The sequence below is a fragment of the Sceloporus occidentalis genome, unplaced genomic scaffold (genome assembly GCF_023333645.1).
Source record: "Sceloporus occidentalis isolate IW3139 unplaced genomic scaffold, rSceOcc1.0.p SCAF_172, whole genome shotgun sequence".
NCBI classification, from domain to species: Eukaryota; Metazoa; Chordata; class Lepidosauria; order Squamata; family Phrynosomatidae; genus Sceloporus; species Sceloporus occidentalis.
The window spans coordinates 1,684,106-1,709,263 of NW_028317152.1; the positions used below are offsets into that span (position 1 = coordinate 1,684,106).

Below are 25,158 nucleotides of genomic sequence, written 5' to 3' on the forward strand. Positions count from 1 at the left end.
AATCAGTCAATCTCAAATCCAAAAAAACAACAGATTAAACATGCAACAATCATAAATCCATCCACAAATTCCTCCTTTCTTTATACAAATGCACTCAGTGTCAAACTAGTTTAAACCATCTAGTTCACTCAAAAAACTGGTGACACCAATGATGTGCCATTCAGACCTATGTAGTTAACACTTGCAGTGTAATGTTTTTATGCTTAAGTATTGATTACTTTATTAGTTGGTAGAATTTATGTTACCAAGAGAAAGGTTAAGTCTATATTATTCAAATTCATAAGTGCTATATGTCTAAGTGCTTTAGTTCAAATGTCATATATGTTCACATACATACACACATATATATGTGTGTATGTATATATATATATATATATATATATATAGTCTGTACCATGGTACAAAATTTGTCTTTATTTGGCTAAAATTGATAGGTAAAGCAGTGTGCTCATTAGAGTTGAAATCTAATACACACTCTGTTATATAATGGCATATATGGCACAATGAAAAGATGACAGGGGTTTAGAATAAAATCGGAAAAAAAGCTCATGTTTACGTATTTTATTATGCATTTATCATTTAACATATTGGGAGATACACAACACTTCTGGCCATCCAGAAATCATCAACAACCGCATTACGTTTGCTATGATGACCTATATATCATGTTAGGATTTTGGACTGATGATACATTTTTCTTGTGTCATTTGCCCTGTAGAATTCAAAAGCGACATCACATCTGACATATTTATTATGTTAGAGCTACAAATGCACCACATGCAAGGCATAATTTTGAAATTTACATAATTTCTGAAAAAGTGCTAATTTGTTGCTTTGCAAACTCACATTTAACATGACTTTTAACCTGTGGGTAGTAGTGCAGGTGATATCACCCTCCCGAAGAAAAGGGTTCACCTTCGCTTCAGCTAATATTAAACTAAACCATCATAATCCTAATAATAAAAGCGGCCTGTATATCTTTTAGTCTAGCCTTGTCAACCTACAAAACTGAAATTTTATTGGGCAATGTATTTCACTACCTCTAATTTAATTAGAAAGCAAATACCAGGCACTTGGTTTAAGATGCATCAAACACACATGCAAATAATTAGGGAAACATCTCACGAAAGCTTAAATAAGGATTTGGTGCAATTAAGTGCTATATATCTGTTTTGGTATTTCGTTTAGGGCAACAGCGTTGCAAAAGTATCATGGGCTTTTTCGATTTTTTTTGTAGCAGAGGGACTTGCAACCAAATGTGTCGCGCACACCTCTGGCAAAGAATTCAAATGAAAAAATTACAAAATGTTAAATGGTACAGACACCAGCTTGGCCAGCAAAAAGCTAATTTTTTCATATATGCCTCTTGGAATACTTCAAATCATCCATTTCACACACTAAACACTTCTTACTTTTCACATGATAGTTTTTTGAGTTAATTATCTGGATTAGACTAAAATGATGCAATAGGGGGCGGTTGTTTTGGAGATTAAGATATAAAATCAGTATGGCAGCAGAGTGTGCCCAGAATGGTTCTTGATTTGCAAAAAGTGAAAAATTCTTTCATCGATAGTCACAGTACTTCTAGAGCCAACAGACATCCTTGTAATCTCTGCCTGCCAATTGTCTACAATTTAATCAGTAGTAGTACCACAATGAAGACCTGGCGAGAAGTTTAAACTATTTTCTGTTTTTAAAGAGGCAGAGAAAATCAAATTAAATACAAAAATGCTTTCGATCCCCTCCCCCCATATACAAACTTTTTTTTTTTTTTTTAAATGGCACTTGTTCCACTTGGTAATTGTAATTCAATATTTCTGTAGCGAGCCTGAGAAGCAGTCAGTGATATAAGTAAGAAACAATGTGGGGTTTTGGCTAGTACTTAATACATTTATAGATGTTTAAGTACACATGCAAAACAATTACTGAACATTTTTCACTTTAAAAAGTCTACATTTTAAAGTAAGTAGGTAAGTATGCAAACTGTAACTTTTGTTTACTTTCATTTGTGCATTTTTGTAGTCAATCCATTATGGTTAAAAACACCTAAGTGCCTACCAGATTACTGGACTAAATAACATACCGATTTGATTTATTTTATCTTTCTGCATTTTGCCTGCTTTCTTTTTACTGCAGGGTTTCTTGCAAAATAAAAGGGTTTTTTAAAAAAAAAAAAAAACTATTAGAAAATCTGTTAGAGTAGGTTAGGTCTTGTGGTATTAGACCAATAATTTGTATACCAACTTCAAATGAGAAATGAAGTACGGGGTGAAAAAAGGTGAAAGAAAAAGTAGAACAAAAATATTTGCGCAATACAGTAATAAAAGAGAAAGTAGAATATAAAGAAAACAATTTAGGAAAACACAGAAACAGGAAGGCAAATGGGAGATAAAGAAGCAAGAGACCTTATAATAAGCCCAAGGGTGGAGATATAATTACTTCAAATACATCATTAAATTAACACTGAGTTGGATCATATTACAGTAAAGATATTTAGCTTCCTGCTAGATGTTTTTAATATATTAGCAAACTAAATTTTCTTTTTTCCCTCATTTTTGTTTCAACCACTCCTGTGGCTTCCATCACCAGTGCGCATTTTCCGAGCCAGTATTGTTTCTTTAGATACCATTTTGCAGTCACTGGCCAAGCCCAAGAGGCCCATAAGGTCAATAAAGCATGTGGTCAGGTTTAACCGGATTCCGAATTCACTGGAAGAGTAGTCAAACGGGAACGTGTGATGGTAGTTATGGAAGCCTTCACCTGAAGGGAGAGAACGATTGATTTGTTAAGAAGGCTACTTTTCTGGGACTTTTTCGGATGATGTTGTATAAGGTAATAGATTAAGTCATAAAAGACACACTTGTTCATTGATTTTTTTTTCTGCGGGGCAGGAGATAATTTCCTATCCGTTTAAAAACCCTCTATCTCTATTCACAGGGATGTGTAAAATGAGCACTGGATTGACATGACTACTGTGTAACCCTAGAGATTACCAACAACAAGTGATATGGAAACAGACAGCTAAGCAAATATGCACAGGTCATGATTCATGTCATGCCTTATCCCCAAAGCAAACATTGTTAGACAGCGTAGGCATGAAAGCAAAATGGATAAACGGCCTCCTTATGTAATGTATAAATCACCTAGAATAAATGTTAGACCTGTATATAGACGTATGGATAAAACACTGGAAAGACATAGTTGGGACAATTATACTAATTCTGTAAGAGTACTTTTTAAAGCACACTTATAACCTGAACTAATTTCAATGACAGATCCCAAGGTACTTATTATGCATGTTACTAACGTGTGTTTTCCATTTAACACGTCTGTTTCTTCTATTCTAAAGCAAGGCATTGGTACAAGAGACAGGATTTGCGGAGGTCATTGGTAGACATGGGTAAATTTGCTGAAATATCCACAAAGCACTGCACAGCCTAAACCCTAGATATTATGTTAATGTAAAGAAAGTACTCTCGTGTCATGACTGTTTAACAGTGACTTAAGTAAACGATAACTACAGATGTTCATTGAAAATTGTTTGTCTTTGGTCAGTAAGGGCAGATAATATCCTGTATTATGAACACACAGCAGGTTGAACTGTAGGCCGGACAAAATAAAACTTTCCTGACAAAGGCCCTTCCTCTATTTTTCCTTTGAACTGTATTATGAAAGCAGTTTGGTTCCTGGATGAGTTTTTTTTTGCTCCTTATTACATTAGTTTAGTAAAATGTAAACATCTGAAAGTAAAAGTTCCAATGTAATTTTTTAGAGCCCCACATTTAAGATGAGGAAAAGGCATGAAGAATGTGACTTCTTAGCACTTCTTGCATTTTTAGAGAATTACACGTGTTTTGAAAATGCTGCAAAATCTGGATTTACAGTTTTAAAAATTAAATCTCCTGCAGGTTTATATACCTGTCTGAAAGTACAAACATGCTGGGGAACTTTTCATATTACTGTGAGATCAATTATAAAAAAGACAAAAGTTTCTTTCATACCTATAGCTCCCAGGGCAACTAGCGTGTTCTCCCTGGGGTTGATGTTCTTATCATATGGCCGGTTTCCAAACATGTGAGCTGCACTGTTAACCAGCCATGTTGCATTGAGGACTAATGCGTAACGTAGAATGCATGGGATATAGAAGGCAACAGCCAAAGATTCACCCCAGAAGTACCAAGGAATCATGGTGGGTACAATGAAACACATCACCAGGATGCTCTTCTTATAATGTCTGTTAAGGGGGGAAAAAAACAAAAAAAGTCATAAGAACAGAAACTAGTTAGAAATTTGTTAAAAAATTAGTATGTAGGAGCCAAGATCTATACCTTAAATTTTTGAGGATAAACTGCTATATTTAAAAAAACAGCGATGTACAGATTTGTAGGAGAATTTTGAGTGTTGGTCAGAGAACACAATAAAGTTTATTAATCATTCTAATATTTAGGCATCTACAATTCATGAAAACAACTAGGGCAGTCACACAGTAGTCTTAGGTGCTAGTTTATAAGTTACACTACAAAATACTCATGGTGTTGGTAGAAGGTGAGTAGGCGGAACAAAGTCAGTTCCAAACACTCCAACCAAAGATTGGCCTGGAGATCTAGCCATCCTATAGACTGTAAGCTTGTGAGTAGGCCCTCTTTTTGGACTTTAGGTTGCAGGCTGTAGTCATTGGTGCTCCCACCAGTCAATAGAAGATATAAAACCAGGATATGACTCCATACCAACAGGGCCCTTTCTACCCAGCACATCGGTTTGTCTTTCAGTTCTAGATTTATCATACCCTTTGAACATATGTAATGTAAGAAGTGCTGCGTAAATTGTTGACACTATATAAATAAAATATAATAATAATAGTAATACTAATGTATACATTATAATAAGTGAAAAAAAGGGTGAGGACTCTATGGGCTGCAGATAAATCAGTAAACGCATCCATATCACAGGCTGCTTTTAGAACACTGGAAATGTTTATAATTCTCATAGCTTTTACACACTGCATCTAGGTCGGAGTACATTTAGTTAAAATAAACAAATAACACTGAACCTTGCTGTTCTTTAACTGTGTATGTAGGATTAATAACTATTCCTAGCAAACTAAGATGGTTAAAAGATATATTGAGGAGGCATGTGTTGTAAGTGGGAATCAGAAGGTTTTACAGAAAATTTCTATAGAGACTTTATACTTAGAATAATTGAATGCATCTTTCAGGGAGTGGAAAGTTAACTCTAGTTACAGCTGCACTTAAGTTATTAGTCATAAAAATTTCTTACAGGTTGCCACCAAAGAAGATGTGATATGAGCACCTACCTTCTCTGGAACATCACCACTTTGTCCGCTCTGAGATCACTCAAGTCAAGTTTACCTCCTTTTTCTATTACATCCGGGTGCTTCCTCATAAGAAGCCAGCCAATGTGTGAAAAGAAGAAGCCTCGAGAAGCATTGTGTGGGTCTGCATCAGTTTCAGAATATTTGTGATGGCCACGGTGATCTCGAGCCCACTCGTAAATGTCATTCTATAATTAAGAAATATGCAATTGTGATCTAAGAATGGAGTTACTACAGATCTCACCATCTCACTACTTCAAATGGCCACAGACATACACATTTGTTTAATGAGGTATGGTTATAGCTAGGGCTAGTGACATTTAAAAAGCATTTAATATGATTTTGTGGCTTCATAGCTATTTAAGTAACTGAGTGATGCATTTAGAAGAAAACATATATGCATTTTCCTTACACAATTTAACTACATTTTCTACAGCTTCTATACATATTATTGCCGCTTCCAGGGTTGCACACCAGTGCAAAACGCTCACACCCGCCAAACATTCTGAGCCCCTATGAAAAAAGGACATCATTGGCAGAAGTCCCAAAGATTACCCGCATTCCGAAATGGCAACACTTAAAAGGTATATAAACAGTAGGGCAGAAAAAAAAACCATACAAGGTTGTCAACTGACAGGGCCAGGCACTTCAGATACATCACCCATCAATGTTCATTTACACTAAAACCAAAATATCATTATTTTCCAGTTATGGTTGTTTCTACAAATTATATATAACCAAAAGGTTCCTGACTAACTGAATACTATAGTGCAGGGGCGTCCAACATGCGGCCCGCGTGAGATCAGCAGCCAGGATCATAAGAGCCCTGCTGCTTACTTGTGGGAGGGTCTATTTTCTGCTCCAGTCCTGCTTCCTCTGTGGGGAGAACGAGGGAGGCCGCGCCCCCTGCTGAAGTCTGTGAGCGGCATCGAGAGCTGTAGAGCAGGTAAGGGGGTGGGGAGGGTGTTTGCATGAGTATGTCTGATTGAGGGAATGAATCTGTGAATTAATTTGTGTGTGTGTGTGATAGCATGGATGTGTAAGTGCTGGAACCTAGGCATGATGGGACTGTGATTGCTGTTAGCAATCACACTCCTATCATGCCAAGTCAGCCAGTACATGCTGAAACCTGGCTAGCTGCCCCCCCTTTTGTATTGATGCTGCCAGCAGTATGGGGTCTGCACTTACAGCCACCCTGTACCAGCACGTATTGGCTGACTTGGGATGATAGGAGTGTGATTGCTAACAGCCAACAGCAATCACAGTCCCATCATGTCTAGGTTCCAGCATTTACTGGTTGCCTGGGTATAAAAAGACTGTGTTTGCTGTTAGCAATCACACTCCTATCATGCCAAGTCATATTGTGACTTGTCCAATTGTGGTGTGTAACTTTTAATAAAAGTGTGGTTACACACTAAAATTGGACAAAAAATACAATGCCCAGCCAACCAGTACATGCTGGAATCTGGGTATGCCTGAGATTGCTGTTAACAATCATAATATATACTTTTTTTGTACAATTTTGGTGTGTAACTTACTTTTATTAAAAGTGTGTGTGTGGGGGTCACTTTCAGTTTCAGCTAAGTGAAACCTGAATTTTCGGTTTTGGTCCAGAATTTTCATTTTAGTGCATCCCTAAAATAAATAGAACTATTTTATTTTTACTTATCCAGAATCCTGAATTTGTAGGCCCAGAAATCCCAGAAATCCCAGAAATCCGTGAGAGGAAAAGTAAAGGTTTTGTGTCATTTACTTTATTTTAATCTGCATATTTTATTAAAGGCCATATTTTCTCTCAGTGAAAAATTAGTGTGGCCCGCGCACGTATACAATTCTGATGAAGTGGCCCACTGCAGAAAAAACTTGGACACCCCTGCTATAGTGGTTACTCTAGGTAGCTGCTGGGAGAATTCCATGTTTATCTGTTTAAATACATATTTCTTTGGCATTTATTCACTAAAGGCATAGTTTGCTTGAGCTTGCCCACCGTGCTGCAACTCAGTTTCAGGGTCTTGGCAATCTTCTTATGGCCTAGGCCATCTTTATGTAGAGCAACAATTTTTTTTCCAGATCCTCAGAGTTATTTGCCATGAGGTACCATGTTGAACTTCCAGTGACCAGTATGAGAGTGTGAGAGAGAACACCAAATTTAGCACACCTGCTCCCCATTCACACCTGAGAGCTTGTAACACTAACTAGTCACATGACCCCAGTAGGGGAAATGGTTAATTGGGCCCAATTTGGACATTTCCACTTAGGGGTGTACTCACTTTTGTTGCCAAGGTTTAGACATTAATGGCTGTGTTTTGAGGGGACAGCAAATTTACACTGTTATACAGGCTGTACACATGAAAAGATATAATAAAATATTTACAAAAATGTGAGTGTGTACTCACTTTTGTGAGATACTGTATATATTAAAAATATAATGTTCAAGTATGTACATTTCGAGTTTTACCTGAAATGCCATGGAGTTTGCAACTGCCAAAAATATCCTTAAGGGCAATTTGGCCTTGTAAGATCGATGACTCCAGAGACGATGTGCGCCAGCTGTCACTCCCAGTGCACTTGACATAAAGCAAAAGATTGCTGTAGGAACAAAACCACATAAATATATTTAAATAATAAAATTATAACACATAGTATAATGAGATAACACAGCTATAACGCATAACACATGCAAATTATACATAAACCGCTGTTTTTTTAAAAGAATACATGATACCAGTAACAATAGAGCACATCCAGCTTTTTAGAATTAATCTAATGTTTCAAACATTCTCTGACCATGGGGTTGCCATTAGACAAATTCAGATGTGGTGAAAGCAAAGGAAAGTCTTTTTTCTCACTGGGTGCCAAAAAATCTACATCTAGAAATGTTTACATGCATGTTTTCTTAGCAAATAAAATTTGTATTTTACACTGTCTGTAAAGATATAATGCAAAAAAATGGTATCAGCATTTATGTTTATGCACAGCCAGGAAGACCAGAAAGGATTTTAACCTCAGCCACATGGAAATGCTTCCTCATCTGTTCAAAAAAAGCCTGAATGTTAAATTAGCAAATTGATGCAGTGAAAATGTTGTTTTTTTCCTGATTGTTGAATATTTGACCTTTTGGGTGGTGGGTATTAATTTGTTTCTATGGCAATTGCAATACATTTGCAATATTACCCCTTAGTTGTAAATCTGATAGCAAAAATACTGTCATTTCCACTAAATCTATAAAAGAGTTGCACATTGATGGCTTTAAAAATTTATTTTGGTACAAAGTTTAGAAAAGGAATAACCTCTTGGCAAAACACAGCATTTATTGTGATACTGATTGGGGGACTATATATAAAATAGTCTTGGTGAAGTTGTGATGGGAGTGGCAATGAGTCATTTGACAAGATAAATGATATTAGATTTAATGATTTATGGATTATTTCTAATAGAATGTAAGGAGCAAATAGCTTGTTTCACAGAATGTTTCAATGACTTTCAGTTTGACATCCCTAACTGTATTGAAACACGATAAGGAAGGAAAGTACAGTACTACTACTGACAATCATGCTTAAAGAGTTAATCCAACAGTAACAATAACATTGATATTAAAAAAGAGCCTTTTTATTATCTCATAATACAATGTCCAATATGTCTATTTGAGCAGCCATCTTTTAATGTTAACTTTTCCCTTTTAAGCCATATGCCCCATCCCCCAATGTGGTTATTGGAAAGCTGGAGTCTCAATGACACTTCCTGGTTGCTGTCATATTACAAAATGTGGTGGATGGAGATATTCCATCTCTAGATATAGTTTGGAGAAAGTAGTTGTTTTTTCCTGTGTAAAGATTAGGTATTTATTATATAGTAGGAAATTGCTTACCCCAAACCAGTGTGAGAGGCTTTGCTGATGGCAAATAGAAAACCCCGTACAGCGCTCCAAGATGCAGTAGAGACATCAGTATGACATTCCTCCACACTATTACCATGGGTGGCTTTGGACCTGCCTTCTCACAGTAGGTAGTATCAAAGATGTCATCAGTCATTACTCTATCGGCTCCAATGTCTTTTGCCGTTACAGTTTTGGTTTCCACACATGTCCCAGAGGACTGACTCCCCCCAAACTTCATTTTCAAAGGCTCAAAAGGGCTTGTAAAAAAAGAGAGAAAACCCAATATTAAAAAAACAGTATTATAAATAGTGTTTAAAAGCTGGCCTGCATTGAAGTCATAATTGACAATTGGATTAACACACTCCATACTATGCAGTCTTTCTAAGAATGAATTTTGCCTTAGAACGCTAGTGTTATAGATCTGTATCCACCAATTGTAGCACAGAAACCACTTGTTAACATTGCACCTTCTGTTTACTCCTTACATGTGTTTGAGAATATGTGTTTATACTTGCAATTGAAGTTATTCTTTAAATTGAACAATGATAATAATTGGTCCAGCAAAGATTTGGTCAGCTGATGAATCCCAGACACAAGCTCCGTGGAGCTCCTTGTTGTGCTTCCACCTACTGTTGGTTTATGGCCGCACATTCAAGCAAGACATCAGGGGGGAAAAGCACTAACATCATGCGGCAGATAATTTATTTCTCTTGTGTAAATGCTAATTAATAATACTTGTGCTTTAACAGAACAGTAAAACAGCATTATTAGAATTTATTATTTTGTAGTTTCTGTAGCATTGCTCTGCTCTGCCTCCCTATTTCTGACATTGCATAAGTGATGTTTAAGGGTCTTCCAGGGGACTGTGAGTAGTTGCAGGAGGCCAGGCTGTTGTGATGTTTCACATAGAGGTGGGTTACAGGACTCAACTCTAGAATCTCAATAAACATTTTAATGCAGTTTTAAAGTGACAGGGAGCATTCATGAGAAAAATAAAATGACAGGTTTATTTTATTTCTCTTACACGACAGAGCATGGATTCAGAAAAAAAATGCTGAAACTTCTGTTTATCCCAGCTAAACTATAAACAGTTGATTTGATCCATCAGATCATAATCTAAATAGATCCAGAAGATTTCAAGATTTTCATGCCGAAAATGCTCATCTGGGTGAAAAACTACAAATTCAGTTAACTAGATTTTAATCTTTATTTCTAACACAAAAAATAGAGTATGTGTCAACAAAGATATTTTTCAATGTGAACTCCATCCAAACATACAGTTGAGATGTTTTTGAAAGCCACTTTGGCTCCTTGTGGGAGGCAAAACATATGATTATGATGAGTAATTTTATAGATGCACGCTAAATTGTAAAACACATGGGGACAGCGATTCTGTTATGCTGAAATAGATTATGTGTTGCTGGCTGGTGCAGGAACTGCCTGTTTAATATTACTTGGTGCACATTAATGTTTGGTGTCATTAATGTGTCAGCATATTGAAACTTAATTAAGCATACTAAAATTGTTAAAAAAAAAAAAAATGTAAACAATTCCAAAAATATATAAAACCATAATACAATTAGAATATAACATTATTATATAAAAAGAAGAGTTTTCATTGTTTAAAAAAATGTATTTATCTAAACTCAGCCAAAACAAAGCACCTATATTATTGTTTTTATCTTTTAAACATTAACAGCTATCTAAATTCCCATTGAGGATAAAACCAGATGATAACAAAATGTGATCTCCAGTAGCTTTCAGCACACTGGCAGGGAGTGGCCAGCCATTACAGAAAATTGTTGTAGTTCTGACTTTGGCCATGACATACAATTAGAGGTGTGATTGTTTGTCAGAAAGGCAAGCAACAATGGGAACCTTGTATACTACAAAAAAAAATAAAAAAGCATAACACAATTGTGTGTTCATTTAGGGGAAATGGAAGCCTTTATTACTGTTTAAAAACAAATAGCCATTCATAAAAATAGCAAAATGTAAACCTCTAAAAATGCAATTTAATTTATAAAGGTAACTCTTACATTCTTGAATACTGCATTGTTAACCTAAAACTCAAACGAGAAAAATACTGAATGCACAAGTGGGATCTCAATGAATCGCTTATAAAGTCACAAATAATGTGTGTTTTATCTGCACAGTTAAATGATGACACCACCTACAGATCATAACAGGAGAAAGACAGAACATGTACACAAAGGAAAACTTCCAGAAGAAATCACTAGTAACATATTTGTTGTAATAATAATCAAGCCTGGCTTTGTAATAACTATTTGAATACCGGAACCGTATATCGTCCCTCTCATATATATAGTAGACATTACTATATATGCCATGGTAACACATCACCTTATAGAACTGGAAGAATAGCTAATTCAAATAAAGTCTGTAAACAGAACCTTTGTTATTCGAGGACCGGCTAATCCCATTTGAGGAGTAGAAGAGGTTAGGTATTTGGTCTACAGAGTGGTAACAGTACCTGTGGGGTGGTCTTTACATTGTAACATAAGATTAGGAGAAATTGGACCCCGGCTGCAGTCCGGTATAAAAGCAAAGTTCGATTCAATTACAAGGAGATGGGCCTACTAGATGCAGGTGGAGCATTGCTGCATTGAACATGGTCTTTTCTTACACGCAGGAGGAAAATCCAGCCCTTTCATGACATAACTTTCATTAAAAAAGGTAAAAAATAAAACCCAAGACCTCATTCTAATATTGTTATATTCCATTAGCAGACTATTGCAGCCACATCGGCAATAAACGAACAAAAGCGGGCTCCATTATGCGGCAATACAACATAACATAAAAAAACATGAATTCAAGCATTTGAATGAAGCATCACCTATTTATTCCTATTCTTTTAAACCTCGTCAGCTCCCTCTTGTCTTATTCCAAACATATTTACTATTATTTTCACCATTTTAAAGGTACCCTGGAGCTGGGTTTCAAAACGAATTAAGAAAAATATATATTTTTTTGCAATATAAAATAATAACAGAGAGAAAATAGAAGCGCATAGATGATTTTGAAGTAACGTCACAAAAATGGCCGAAAGTGACAAAATTCAAATGAATGCAAATAAAAAAAAAAAATAAAAAAACGAACACATCGCTGCACAGCAATATTTTTTTTTTTAAGCCATTGTGCCAACTAAATCAACGCGGGAGGTTACCTTGTCTCTGCTGCGATTCAGGTGTGACAGTATATACGCAGTATCTCAGACTGAAAGGAGGATGCAGAGCTCGCTCTCCTGTGACTCCCAAAGCGTATGCAGGAATAGACAATGCGCTGGCCTCCCTGCAACAGAATGCAGCTATTGGCTAGACGGCTTCAACCATCCGATCCCCCTGCTGACGATGAAGGGATTGAAATGATAATGATGCCTGTACATTTATTCCAGTAAAAAGTCTCCAAATTCGATTGGCTCCGAGGAATTTGGTGCCACACTCTCTAACCTATTTCATTGGTCCTCAGCAATCTGCTGACTGCAAAGGCGCCTCTCCGAGCCTGAATGCTGCAGGCACTGCGCATGCGCACTTTTACCTTAGAGCTCAGAGCCTGGGGATTTAATTCTTCCTCTCTACCGTGAATAGGAAGCGATTGAAAACCTGCTGCGCTGATGTGTCAAGTCAATGACCTACAGTTACCTCCGAAACAGCGCGTGGGTCACTCGTCATGTCCATAATTGCCTCTCAGACTCATAAACATTGTATGCCTAGCAATTGTGCCTCTGCAAGCTGTCTGCCATCTTTTAGAATGAAAAAGTTATGAGTGCCGTGATAGTTTCATACAGGAGTTCATGTTAAGCTGATATCTTTTTTTTACATGGGCCTTGTTCTATTTAGATTTTTTTTTATCCACTAAAATAAATAATATTTTGATCTTTTGCCTCTCTGACATCACAAATGCTTACACCAAATACACTGAGGGCAGCCCCGGACTGGCCATCGGGCACACCGGGCATTTTCCCGGTGGGCCGGGCGGCCCAGGGCCGGATTGACGTAGGGGCTGATGGAGCTGCAGCTCCAGGCACCTACTTTAAAATAGGCTCAGTCAGGACCTGATTGACTGGGCCTATGCGGCCGCATTAACACAGGGCATAAGGGGCACTTGCCCCTTAAGCCCGCAGCAACTGCGACCGTGTCCGCCTCTCTATGAGGCCGGGAAGCCCCCACCAGGGCCGGCCTTAGGGGTGAGCGGCCGCACAGGGCTTAAATTAAAACATCGGGTTTCTTTTTTGTTTAACAACCCCCGATGTTTTAATTTAAGCCCTGTGCGGCCGCGCACCCCTAAGGCCGGCCCTGGCGGGGGCTGCCCGGCCTCCTAGAGTGGCGGACACGGTCGCAGTTGCTGCTTACTCCGGCAACAAGGTAAGTAGGGTAAGGGAGGGGGTGCAGATAGAGGGGGTACATATTGAGAAATGGGGAAGGGGGTACATAGTTAGAAGGGGCAGATAAGAAGGGGATGGGGAGAGAGGGTAGTGTGAATGCGTACAAGAATGAATGAATAAATGTGTGGATGAATTGTGTGAATGCGTATGAGAATTAATGAATTCATGTGTGGATAAATTGCTTGAATTATTTGTGAGACTGCATTAATGAGTATGTGTTATTGATTTGTGTGAATGAGTAAGTGTTTGTGTCTATCATGAATGTTTAAGTGATTTGGGGAAATGCAAAGATGGTACATGAAGGGTGGGCTTTAAAAATAAATAAATAAATAAAAATGGGCTGCTCAGTCTTAAATCCCTGGGCCTATTTTTTGCCCCAGTCCGGGCCTGACTGAGGGTATGTGCTACAGTAGTTTAGTAGCTAATAGTAGTAATACTATAGTAGCTTAGTATGAAGCAGAAAAAGGTAAAGAACAAACAGGAGTAGGATGGAACCTGATCTTAAGCGCTTCATCTCAGAATCATTTAAAAAGGACAGACTAGATGCCAATGGTCTTCTTCTGTATCCATGTAAGCACCTACATCTCCAGAATCTCAGTTTCTGTGCTGGATAGCAAGCTGAGATCATTAAAGGGACACCCCAGCCATCATATCCCCTTTAATTTATATGATAGCTGCAAGCTCCCTTTACATTTTCATGGTGTTCCACCTTGCAAATGGATAGAGTACTTTTGCCCCTGCACCTTAGCAATTTTCCATGCCCAAAATGTGCATCGCTGTGCCCGTGAGCGTCCATCTTCCATGCCCAAAACGTGCATCCCTGTTTTTATAAAGCAACAGCATGTGCAAAGTATAGTAACTCCGTCAAGTGTATTTTCTCATCATAAAAGTTATTTTTTGTTGTTTAGATTTTTTAAAAAGATCTCATGTAGCTAGAGTCTTGAAAAGTGGTTTACGAGTCATGCGTAGAGACAGATGAGCTCTAGAAGTCCCATCTGCTCAGTAGTTCTGTTCAAAAATGGCTTTCATTTCAGCCAGATTAAGATTCCGGGGCCTGGGAAAGAAATTGAGGGTACCATCTCTGCACTTTTACACACAGTTAATATATTCACAACTCTTGTCAGTTTACCTTTCTTACCTGTCTAGCTTGCAAACCTGATGACTACTCCTGCTCTACAGATTCAATTTTGTGGGTCTTTTGGTCGTAACATTTGGTGTTATTCATATGCCAAGAAAATGCTTACAGTCCTTTACTCTACATTATCAAAGGTCCAATCAAGTAAATAAGTGATTGCTTGTGACAGAGGGATATACAGTGACTTTGGTCAACCTAGAGCACATTAGTATCCTCATACAGGGTCTAAGCTGCTTGCAAAGAGGGGCAGAAGGTAGGGTTACATCATTTTCGGGTTACCATGTTTTTGTTTCTTAGACAGTCATTATGCGCCTGGATGCCATTGAGTGTATCCTTAAACCCTCTATGCAAGGCGACAGCACATATAGTATGTGATATAGTACATATAGATAAAAGAGAATCTGGTGCAAATTTTGGTCATATCACCATAGTAACCAATGGTTCCGTTGACACCAATTAACCATGATAAATTAGCAAGAGCCGTGCCCTCTTCTCCTTCTGTAACCCAATATATTTTAACATGTTGATGGAATTGTCAATTTTGCACCTGAACAAATAAAATTGACTGCATTTTAATTTTATTGTTAATTTCACTCTTCTCCTTTCTATAGTGATAAGACAAGTTTTCAAACTTTGCAACTGAACTGATTTTATACATACATACTCCTCTAGCTGTTCCCTCACTCTCTCTCTATTTGAAATTAGTTAAGTGCAAGTGCAATGGAAGCACAGAGGATGCATGTCTTCTCCAAAAAGTTATGGCAATTATCCATTTACTGGAAATGATAACTCTGATGATAAATCTGTTGTTAGGTACTGGAAACGTAATTTTTATAACATTTTCTATTTGACAGTTAAACTAATATATATTTATTTAAGTAGATGCAACACATAACAAAACACAAACCTTGGTGACTCACCAGAAAAGTTTCAAATAGAAAGAAGATCTCTGTGCAGGACTATGGTAGATTATGACAAACCGCGTTCCAGTTCAGTTTGCAGAGTTGGACTGCCAGAGGCTGTGACAACATTCAACTTTTATATACCGGAGCTCATATCTGCATGTGATCTGTTATTAATTAGAAGGCCATCCTTCTGGGTGGGAGAAAAATATCACCAGATAATGAACATGCCAGAAGCACATCACACACACCTGCACAAAGCACATTGTAAGATGTGTAATTATGCCAAGTAATGGCGTAACATATTTAGTGATTTAGGGAGGTTATTGTAAAAAATACTTATGGTAAATTTATCTTTATAGTGCGATGTGGTATTTGTTCATTGTAAATTGCACTGATTCACGGTACTTATTATGTATGTTTGACCTAATGAATGGATTATACCAATGTTTTTGCCCTGGCTTTATTGCAGTGCACTGCCCTAAGATAATATGTATTGTGTTTTTGCATAAAAATATACATATGTAAAGTATGTCCTAATTGTTGTACATACAAATCAGGTAAAAACACCTGTATACATTTCCAATACAACCTACATTTCCAATATTTCTATTTGGAAAATATAATTAAGTAATGCAGAATGGCACACAAAGAATAGGCATAGGTCCTTGTTGTGCCCCAGCAACTAACAAGCCTAGGCTGGCCTTTAGGGACGCTAGGCAAATTACTACTAGTAAGGGGGCAGTTTACTGGCCTTGACAACCCAGAAGAATGTACAATAAAATACTTTTATCAATTCAATCAATTACTTACCTTAATGTGCATGTGCACAGATAGGTCCTTAGCTAGCATTGGAGCTGACTGGATAAAAGTATATTATGTATCAAGGGATGTGTTCAGCCAAATTCATCTCCTGCAGGTAACAGCTGGATAGAGAAAGGGGTAAATGTGTATGGGGTAATTCTGGAGAGTTCCATCCCATGCATTTACAAGTGAGGCACCATGTTCATTAAAAGGGACCTCAGCTATCACATGAATTAAAGTACATGTGATGGATGGATGTGCTTTTAACATGTGGATGCGCCGCTGTCATTTATTGGCCACTGGCATTAAAATGTCACAGCCAATTTTACCTCTCCAGTCTGGAACTGGCCACTAATCATTTCTGTGATTATTTATTACCAGGTATGTACAAGTTAATGCTACATTTATTTTCACACGTTAATTAGTCTCAGCATTGTGAATGTATAGCCACCTTTTCTGTGCCCTACAAGGCAGTTGGTACTTTAGAAGGGCATTGTGCCCATTCAACGCTATAATTGCTTATATTATTTTGACAGAGCTCCTTTACACAGTATGCCACTCCAATGGAGGTCCATGCCTGGCTATGGGCTTTTGGGGATTTCAGAATCATATTAGCTATAGAGGAATGGGACCCATGGAAGAGGAATGGGAGCAATAACCAAACACTGACCTCTACTGGTAGTTGTATTTTAGACCATATATCTACTACAAGACCTAGAGAAAAATAATAGGTACTCTTATGAAATGAAGCTTGGCAAAGGATTGGATTTGTTTGGCAGATTATATTTGAGAGAAATTAAAATAATGTCATTGATAGCAGACAGGTAGCTATGCTGCTTTTCCCTTCTTCAATAAAACATTGGCATGCAGAAACTATGGCCCCTAGCAAGATTATACAACATGACAAAGCAATTACTCCAAGAGAGCTTGGAATGACGGATTGCTGGCCCAGAGGGCAAGTAGAGCCAAGTGGCCAGTGACTTATCTGCGAAATCACAATTCAGAATCCCCGCTATGCATTCATTCTCTTTCCATGCACAAAATATTTGCCTTGCAAAAGATTTGTGCATGCGCACATTGATTTCCTGACAGCGATCTGCTGTGATATATTTTAAATATTTTATGAAACTCTTTGGGGTAATAAATTGTTTCGTAACCATATTTATTGATCTGAGATTCATGCCAGAAAGATATCAATCTAAACTGGTGAAAAAACACTTCAAAAAGGTAAAGGAAAGGTACAAACACATAACTGATGACAGAAGGCAAAAAAGCGCCGTCTTGGTACGTGTGATCCATTAGATTTACGTGAGTTAGGCTTGCAAGATGAATTTGGGGAAAGCATAGGAGAAGCAGAACAGTAATAAGGCCAATAATCAGTCATACCCACATTGCATAGACAACTTTATCTATTTAGGTTGTCTTCGTATGCATGGATAATCAAATCTTTCCCAAAGAGTTTTCAATGTATTAATGTTTAATAAGTGTAAAAAACATAAAAATGTACTGACATTGTATGTGACATTTTTGTTGTCTTAGGCTTCTGCCAAGTTTGATATTGCCAAACTGGATTATTTCTAGTCATCACATTTATTTTGGACTAAAGAACGTCTGGATGAAGCAATGTCATCACACAAGACAAAGTTCATACCTCTGTGGTAACATGAATGAGGAAACTCATCTCACTCATCTTCAAAGCAGGGTAAAGGGTGGTTTTAAGTGAAGTAATGTATTAAATGATTGGATGAATGTGCTTTGTGAGTTCACCACGCAAAGTTCAGAACCATGTGGAAATTACTTTGAGAAAACACCCCCTTATCTCAAAGGGTAAAGGTTAATTTTGAGCCACCTTTTACTGAGAGAAAGAAAAAAAAATACATAAACATTACTTCTAATAACCATAAAAATGAATGTAATAACTACTTGGCCTTTTTAGTCTGTCCACTTTAAACCTACATATTTATTGGTTATTCAGGATAGCTGTGAATATATCCAAAGGTTCTTTGAGTTTGTTTACCGTGCTAGTCTTTACCAATCACATACTTTTTATGGCACTATTATAGTGTCCTATCTGTTACATTTCTCTTTACTGAATAGCTGTAATAATGTCAATAATATTGACACATAGTGAGCGCATATATTTTTGCAACATCACGTGAAGGCAGGCAGCATCGCTGCAGGAGACAAAAAGTGTCCAAAAACATCAGAAAGACCCACAGAAAGGATAGTGAAAGTGACTATTTATTGTAGAAAGTCACAGCAATTTGGGATTGACAACAGAGGTAGGAAACCAAATATATGTTTCAAGCTGCATTTCTTCTCTGTAGACGGACATTTCTTCTGCAAATCTGTGCTTGAATTGACTGGAGATAAGTATATCATGTACAGGCAAAATAGCTAGGGGCAGAGGAAAGGGCAAACGCACATGGGGTATTCTTCAGAGACAATGTAGCTATCATATGTCTTAAAGAGCACATTATGGCTGGAGGGTCACTTTGAGAAACAACCACAATGAGATGCTGATGATGAGAACAGCTTGGCTGTTCTCATGTAAAGTACAGTTAAATCAGCAAGTCTCTTTACACATTGAATTAGGTATTATACATGAGCTAACCCAACCCCTCACACTAGAGAAACTTGCTAATGTTACATTCTCATAATGAATAGTCAAGTGACAAATCACATCTCTTCTGTAAAATCTCACAGTTCAATCTTGGGTACTTTTTCTGGAAATTGTTCATTATGGATGGCCCTTCATTGTGCATGGTGAAGTTAAAATGTTCAGCTCTCCCGCAAACTCCAGATTTATTGAACACATCACTCAAGGTAGTAGTGGTGGGTTATATTAGGCCCGAAATAGAAAAGGATATGAAATATTGGGGAAGTACTCACAGGTTTGTTCAAAGTACAGAAATGTAAACTGTAGGATATCAGGGAAGATCAGTTTTAAATAAACTTATAAAATAAAACCAAGACCCAAAAACTTGTACCACCCCAACTGTTGCTGGACTGAAACTCCCAGCAGCTCTAGTCAAATGATCACTGGGCAGCTGTGTTTTGATATAAGTGGAATGTTCAGGTGATTATTGTGCTTTCCACATAACATATAAAGTAACTCCTCTTTGGTGGTGTCATTGTCTACCCTGTTGTACCATAAGCCAAACAGCTCTGCACTTATGAATCAGCAGAAACTTCATAAATAAGTGCCATATACAAAAATGCCTTATACCCCTAAATGCCACTCTGGCATATAGGGGGTTAAAATGCATATCATGGGACATAGTGGCATATAGGAGGGCATAAGGCATTTCTGGAGGCAGAGTCATATCATGCATATCATGGGGCACTCTGCCTCCAGAAAAGCCTTATGCCACCCATACAACCCTCCCCCCCGACTTACCAGTGCTTTTGACTCCATGGTGTCTGGTTGGGGCAGGGGGTGTTCCGCCAGAACTTCTTTGAGCACCGGAAGGTCATGTGACGCCGGTGCTGCATCATAGACGCTACGGCGGAAGTACAAGCAGTAGCGGGGGTTGTCTGCGTTCATCAAGCGGCCGTTCACCGGCTGGCAGAGAATTCCACGTATCGCTGCTGGGAATTCTCCTCTATGGCAGCCGGGGAAGGTATGCGCAATGTGCATAGACAACTAGCGCTGCTGCCGGCACTTCCGCCGGCGCTAGCTGAGGTTACCAGACCGGAGGATACAGGTCCCCTGCAGCGCTGCGGGGGATCTGGATCTTAGTCACTCATTTGAGGTCTGATTAGGAGATGACCTCGATTATTTTTCAGAGCATTTGCTCTAACAAAAACCTTGTCTTATAATCAAGCAAATACTGTAATATTGTTATTGATTTTTGTTGTCTAATTTTGGGGTGTTACTTTTAATAAAAGTGATTTTTTAATTTTGTTTTTAAAGGTGTGGGGGGGTCATTTTCGGTTTCGATCAAGTGAATGCTGCATTTTCGGTTTCGGTCCAGAATTTTCATTTCGCTGCATCCCTATAAAACTAGGCCAGACAATGAAGTGTTAGGCCTACACCACATCAATGTTTGGCTTAGTATATAGTGATAGGGGTTATGCTGCATTATTGTCAATGTCTGGCTCAATGAATAGTGATAGGTGTTATGCTGTACCACCGTCAATGTGTGCCTCAGTATATAGTGACAGGTGTTATGCTGTACCACCGTCAGCGCATGCCTCAGTATATAATGACAGTTCTGCTGTACCACCGTCAATGTTTGCCTCAGTATATAATGATAGCAGTTATGCTGTACCACCGTCAATGTTTGCCTCAGTATATAATGATAACAGTAATCCTATACCACCGTCAATGTTTGCCTTAGTATATAATGATAACAGTTATGCTGTACCACCGTTAATGTTTGCCTCAGTATATAATGATAGTTATGCTGTACCACCATCAATGTTTGCCTCAGTATATAATGATAGCAGTTATGCTGTAACACCATCAATGTCTGCCTTAGTATATAGTGATAGGTGTTATACTGTACCCCAGTCAATCTGTGCATCAGTATATAATGATAACAGTTATGCTGTACCCCTGTCAATGTTGATAGAAGTTATGCAGTTTTAAAGTGTTTGTGGGGGGGTGCCACATACAGGATCTGCCCCAGGTACCAAATAATCTAGGTTTTTCCCAATAATAAAAAAGTTTTTTTTTTAATCCTATATATGGCCCGGAGCCTCCGCTCGTGATTCGCTCATAATTTACTTATGGAGTGAGAATTTCACCTTTTAAAAACATTACAGTAAGTAGTACTGTTGTGTAACTAATACTATATTATCACACTATAATGTAGTGTTATTAACCATGAGCGAGCTGTACCAAGAATATAGAATAACAATATCAATTTAACATTTGTAGAAGCATATTGTGCGCACAAAATTTTGGCTCTGGGAAAAATTTTCCACAAGAGAAATTTTCTGCGCACACCACCTAAGAAAAATTAGAGGGAACATTACTTGATTAAAGGATTATTTCTGTGAAGGGTTTGGACACTGTGGAAGAAATAGGTTAAGTGATTAACATAACTACAACCATGCTTGTTATTTTCCTAACGCTATGAGAATATATGTGGGATGAGTTATTTTCACTTCTTTGCGGACATCTCTACAAGTCCTTGGATCAATGCCGGGACCTTAAACGGTAACTTTCTTCAACAAACATGTTTTTGGTCTCAGCCAATTTTAATCAGTTTATAATTATGTAATTTTTGTCTCATTCTAAAGAGGGGGTGTCAATTTTTACTTTATGACTTTTGTCAGACTAATATAATCAGCCTAGTAGAATAATGTTAGCCTATGTGGGTGATGGGGTGGAGACCCGTACTCCAAATGAGTAGCTCCGTTGTAGAGATCTACCTTGCCGTTGAAAGCTCAAGGGATTCATCCTTTGAAATCGCCCAAGCACTAGTCGAGAATTAATTTAGGGTGCAAACAGAACTAGGTTTAGTGAAAACAACACGGAAATGTATACACAAACATAATCAGATAATCCTATCAACTACCAGACAGCCCGGCGCCTCCATACAGTTCTATGGCCAGCAATGGCCACCCAATAAAGAGTCACTTTTTCGGGTGATCCTGAGTGAGCGGCAGGAATCCCAGGGTACAAATGGAGAGCTCAGGGTTCAAAGATGTTATGTTCCAAAAAGCAACAGCTCTGGGAACGTCCCCGGGAATAGTACATATGGTAGCCAGGCCAGAGTTCCAGAGCCAGGGCTGGGTAAACCCTGGTTCTAAGGATGGGTAAAAAAAACAGGTTTCCCACCATGAGCACAGTATAACCCCAAAAGAGCGACTTGGTGGGGCAATGGACGCCCGTAACGAATCAGTTCAAAATGTTGGCAGGCATCAACCTCTCCGCTGCCCATTTCCATGGATTTGCGGCTAGGTCCTGGTCATGTGCCAGGCAGAGAGGAAAGGGATTCCGACAAGGGGAACACAGGGGCTATGAGCTCATAATCCTTGGGAAAGTCAGTGAATATATGGGAACAAAACATACAAACAGGAGCAGGGCCTGAACAGTCTCCCATATCATCCAGGGCGACATAAAGCAAAGGGGAAACCGGCCAACCGGGCAGGTTCCGGGCATAACATGTGGGACTGTCACAGGTAATACTGTATGCTGTTTAGACTAAGCAAATGCTTGACACTTGCTGATTCTCACTCTTAAGTATTAAGAATAGATGTAAAAGCTATTTTAAATAGAAAACTCTGTATATTACTGAGAAATGCATTTCAGATAAACACTCTAAAATATCCAGTTTATGACTTAGTCTATCTATATTTCTCATGTTATTTTCATTATTAAAGTTTTTGTTATGTCTGTTCATGTACTGAGAGATGTATGGTATATGCAGAGTATTTTGTTAAGAACTCAGGGCTCCCCCTGCAGTTTGAATACAGGTACTGCATTTAATGATGCAGCCAATTTACAGTATATATTATATGTATATATGTATACATATTTTTATGAGCAAGTCCAAAAATGGAGAAGGATGACCAAATGTCAATATTCCAATTTTAAAAAAATGCACACATTCCAAATATGGCTTTTTTATAAACACCCATGGGGGTATCACTGTACTTAGGAGATGCTGCTGAACACATATTAGGGTCTTGTTTGACAGTGACATACCTAGATAAGCGGTTAATTAATACCAAAAGTACAAAGTGTGTGGAGAAAAAAACACAAAAAATTACTACTATAAACTTTGACTAAGGCTGGTAGTAGAATTAGTGCATGGAAATGCTTAAAATACTAGCATTTGAAATACCCTGGGATTTCTAGTTTTCAAACATACAAGGTTTGATGGGGTAAATTGAATTGACCAGCTTTAAAATGTCCTAAATAGGACACTGGACATAACTTTGAAAATTCCAAGTTGAGAAACTGAATTGTGCATGCCCCAAATGTGGCCTATTACCCCCCCAAACAACCCAACAAACCCATGTATCACTGTACAAAAGAGATGTTTATGTCCCAGATAAGACACAGGGGCAGAATGACCATATTTGAAAAAGAAAATGGTTTTGAAATAGCAATATGCTACTTATTGCCCTATAACGTGCAAAAAAAAAGGAAAATAATATTGGGTATTTCTAAACAGTAGAATCTATTAAGAAGGTTTTTTCATTAGCTTTTGTAGAGATTTTTCAAGTAAAAGTCAAAAAGTCCCTTTTTATCAATTTTTCCACTATATTCTATACTTTTTGTTATAGTAAATGATATGATACAATCAAAATAGTGGCATCTAAAGAAAACCCTTCTTGTCCTGATAAAAATAATATATAACTTGTGTGGCTTCAGTAAATGAAAAAAAAAGAAAAAATTACAGCTAAACACGAGCACTACAGAAATATTAAAACAGCTTACAAAGGTGCTTAAAACATTAGGTACACCACCAACTTAATGGAGACAAACCCTCTCATCTGCAAAAATGTTCTATGAGGGAGTGTCAAAAGCAATGAAAAAGGGGGGCGTGGTTTGCTCGCAGCCAAGATGGCCGCTTAAGTCCAGAGCTCTGTGGCACCTGGCCGTTAATTTGCTTCGGTTTTCCGCTATACATCCACCATTGGCAAGCAAAACAAAGCCCAACCTACCCCTAAAGCGCCAGGGTCGTCTGCCAAGGCGCCACTCACCTCTTTTCGCTCATACTTTCCTGCCGCTTCTGATCGGGACTCGTGGGACTCCTTTCAGGGGCCGCCATCTTCTTCTCCGAGTGCAGCGAGCGATGCTGTGGAGGAATCGACGCTGAATGAGAGACCGTTCCACCCTGGCTTCAGGAGCAGTGCTTGGCACGCGAAGCTTGACTCGCTGCCTACAAAAGATGATATCACGGCAATTATAGACTGTGCGACACAAGGTATACGCGCCAGTCTTACGGACATACAAACTGATATCCGCCATATTGGCGACCGCGTGGCTTGTTTGGAGGAAGATCAACCTTGCATACATAACACTGTGGATTCCCTGACGGCCCAGCTGAGGAATCAAGCTACTTTACTTCAACAACTTTCAAGGAAACTCGAGGATCTCGACAATAGGGGACGTAGGAATAACCTTCGTGTTCGGGTCATACCGGAATTGGTTCTACACTGCAATGCTGCAGGTGATTTTTAATAAACTCCTAAATAGACCGCCGGACGCGGTTATTCTTCTCGATAGAGCCCATAGGGCGCTGCGTCAAAAACCGCCTGATTCCATGCCCCTCCGTGATGTTGTTTGCAAAACTACCCCCTTAAGGAGGATATGCTGTGGGACTGTCGGAGGCAAGCCTCCATTACTTGGGACTCTCATCCTATAGAGATATACCAGGATTTGTCGCCTGTCACTTTGCAGTCTCGTCAAATGCTCCAACCGGTAACCCGGGCTTTGCGAGAGGCAAACATTCCCTTTCAATGGGGATTCCCCTTCGCCCTTATTGTCCGTCGAGGATCGGACTCCTACGTTATCAGACAAGCGGAGGATGTAAACAGCTTCACAGAAGCCCTGGGACTTCCTCGCTGCCATGTGCTCGATTGGGAACCCACCTTTCACCCTCCTCAGAGTCTGGCGGATCCCTCTAGAGAATGGTCGCCTAGACCACAACGAAAGAAACGTCAGAGGAGGCACGAAGATGGCCCAGCTTGAGGAAGTACGGCTGCGTTGCCTTCGACTAGTGTTTGTTTTCTCTGCTG

At 38.5% G+C, this 25,158-nt stretch overlaps 1 protein-coding gene across 1 annotated transcript; it reads right to left on the bottom strand.

Annotated features, from left to right (window-relative positions):
- Positions 1-2,560: 2,560 nt before the first annotated feature.
- On the bottom strand, positions 2,561-9,447 carry LOC149279313 (acyl-CoA desaturase-like). The gene is made up of 5 exons (XM_089501338.1): positions 9,201-9,447; positions 7,791-7,921; positions 5,315-5,520; positions 4,002-4,234; positions 2,561-2,760 (listed from the first exon to the last, which is right to left on the bottom strand). Exons 1-5 carry the CDS (start codon positions 9,445-9,447, stop codon positions 2,561-2,563), a joined length of 1,017 nt encoding a protein of 338 aa, XP_089357464.1.
- Positions 9,448-25,158: the final 15,711 nt, after the last annotated feature.

Bases quoted from the DNA above. Each gene is read 5' to 3' on its own strand.
- LOC149279313 (XM_089501338.1), bottom strand. From the start codon at position 9,447: ATGAAGTTTGGGGGGAGTCAGTCCTCTGGGACATGTGTGGAAACCAAA. The intron at 7,922-9,200 runs GTAAGCAATTTC...TTGTTCCTACAG, and splicing joins GCCTCTCACACTGGTTTGGG to CAATCTTTTGCTTTATGTCA. The intron at 4,235-5,314 runs GTAGGTGCTCAT...CCCCCTTAACAG, and splicing joins GTGGTGATGTTCCAGAGAAG to ACATTATAAGAAGAGCATCC.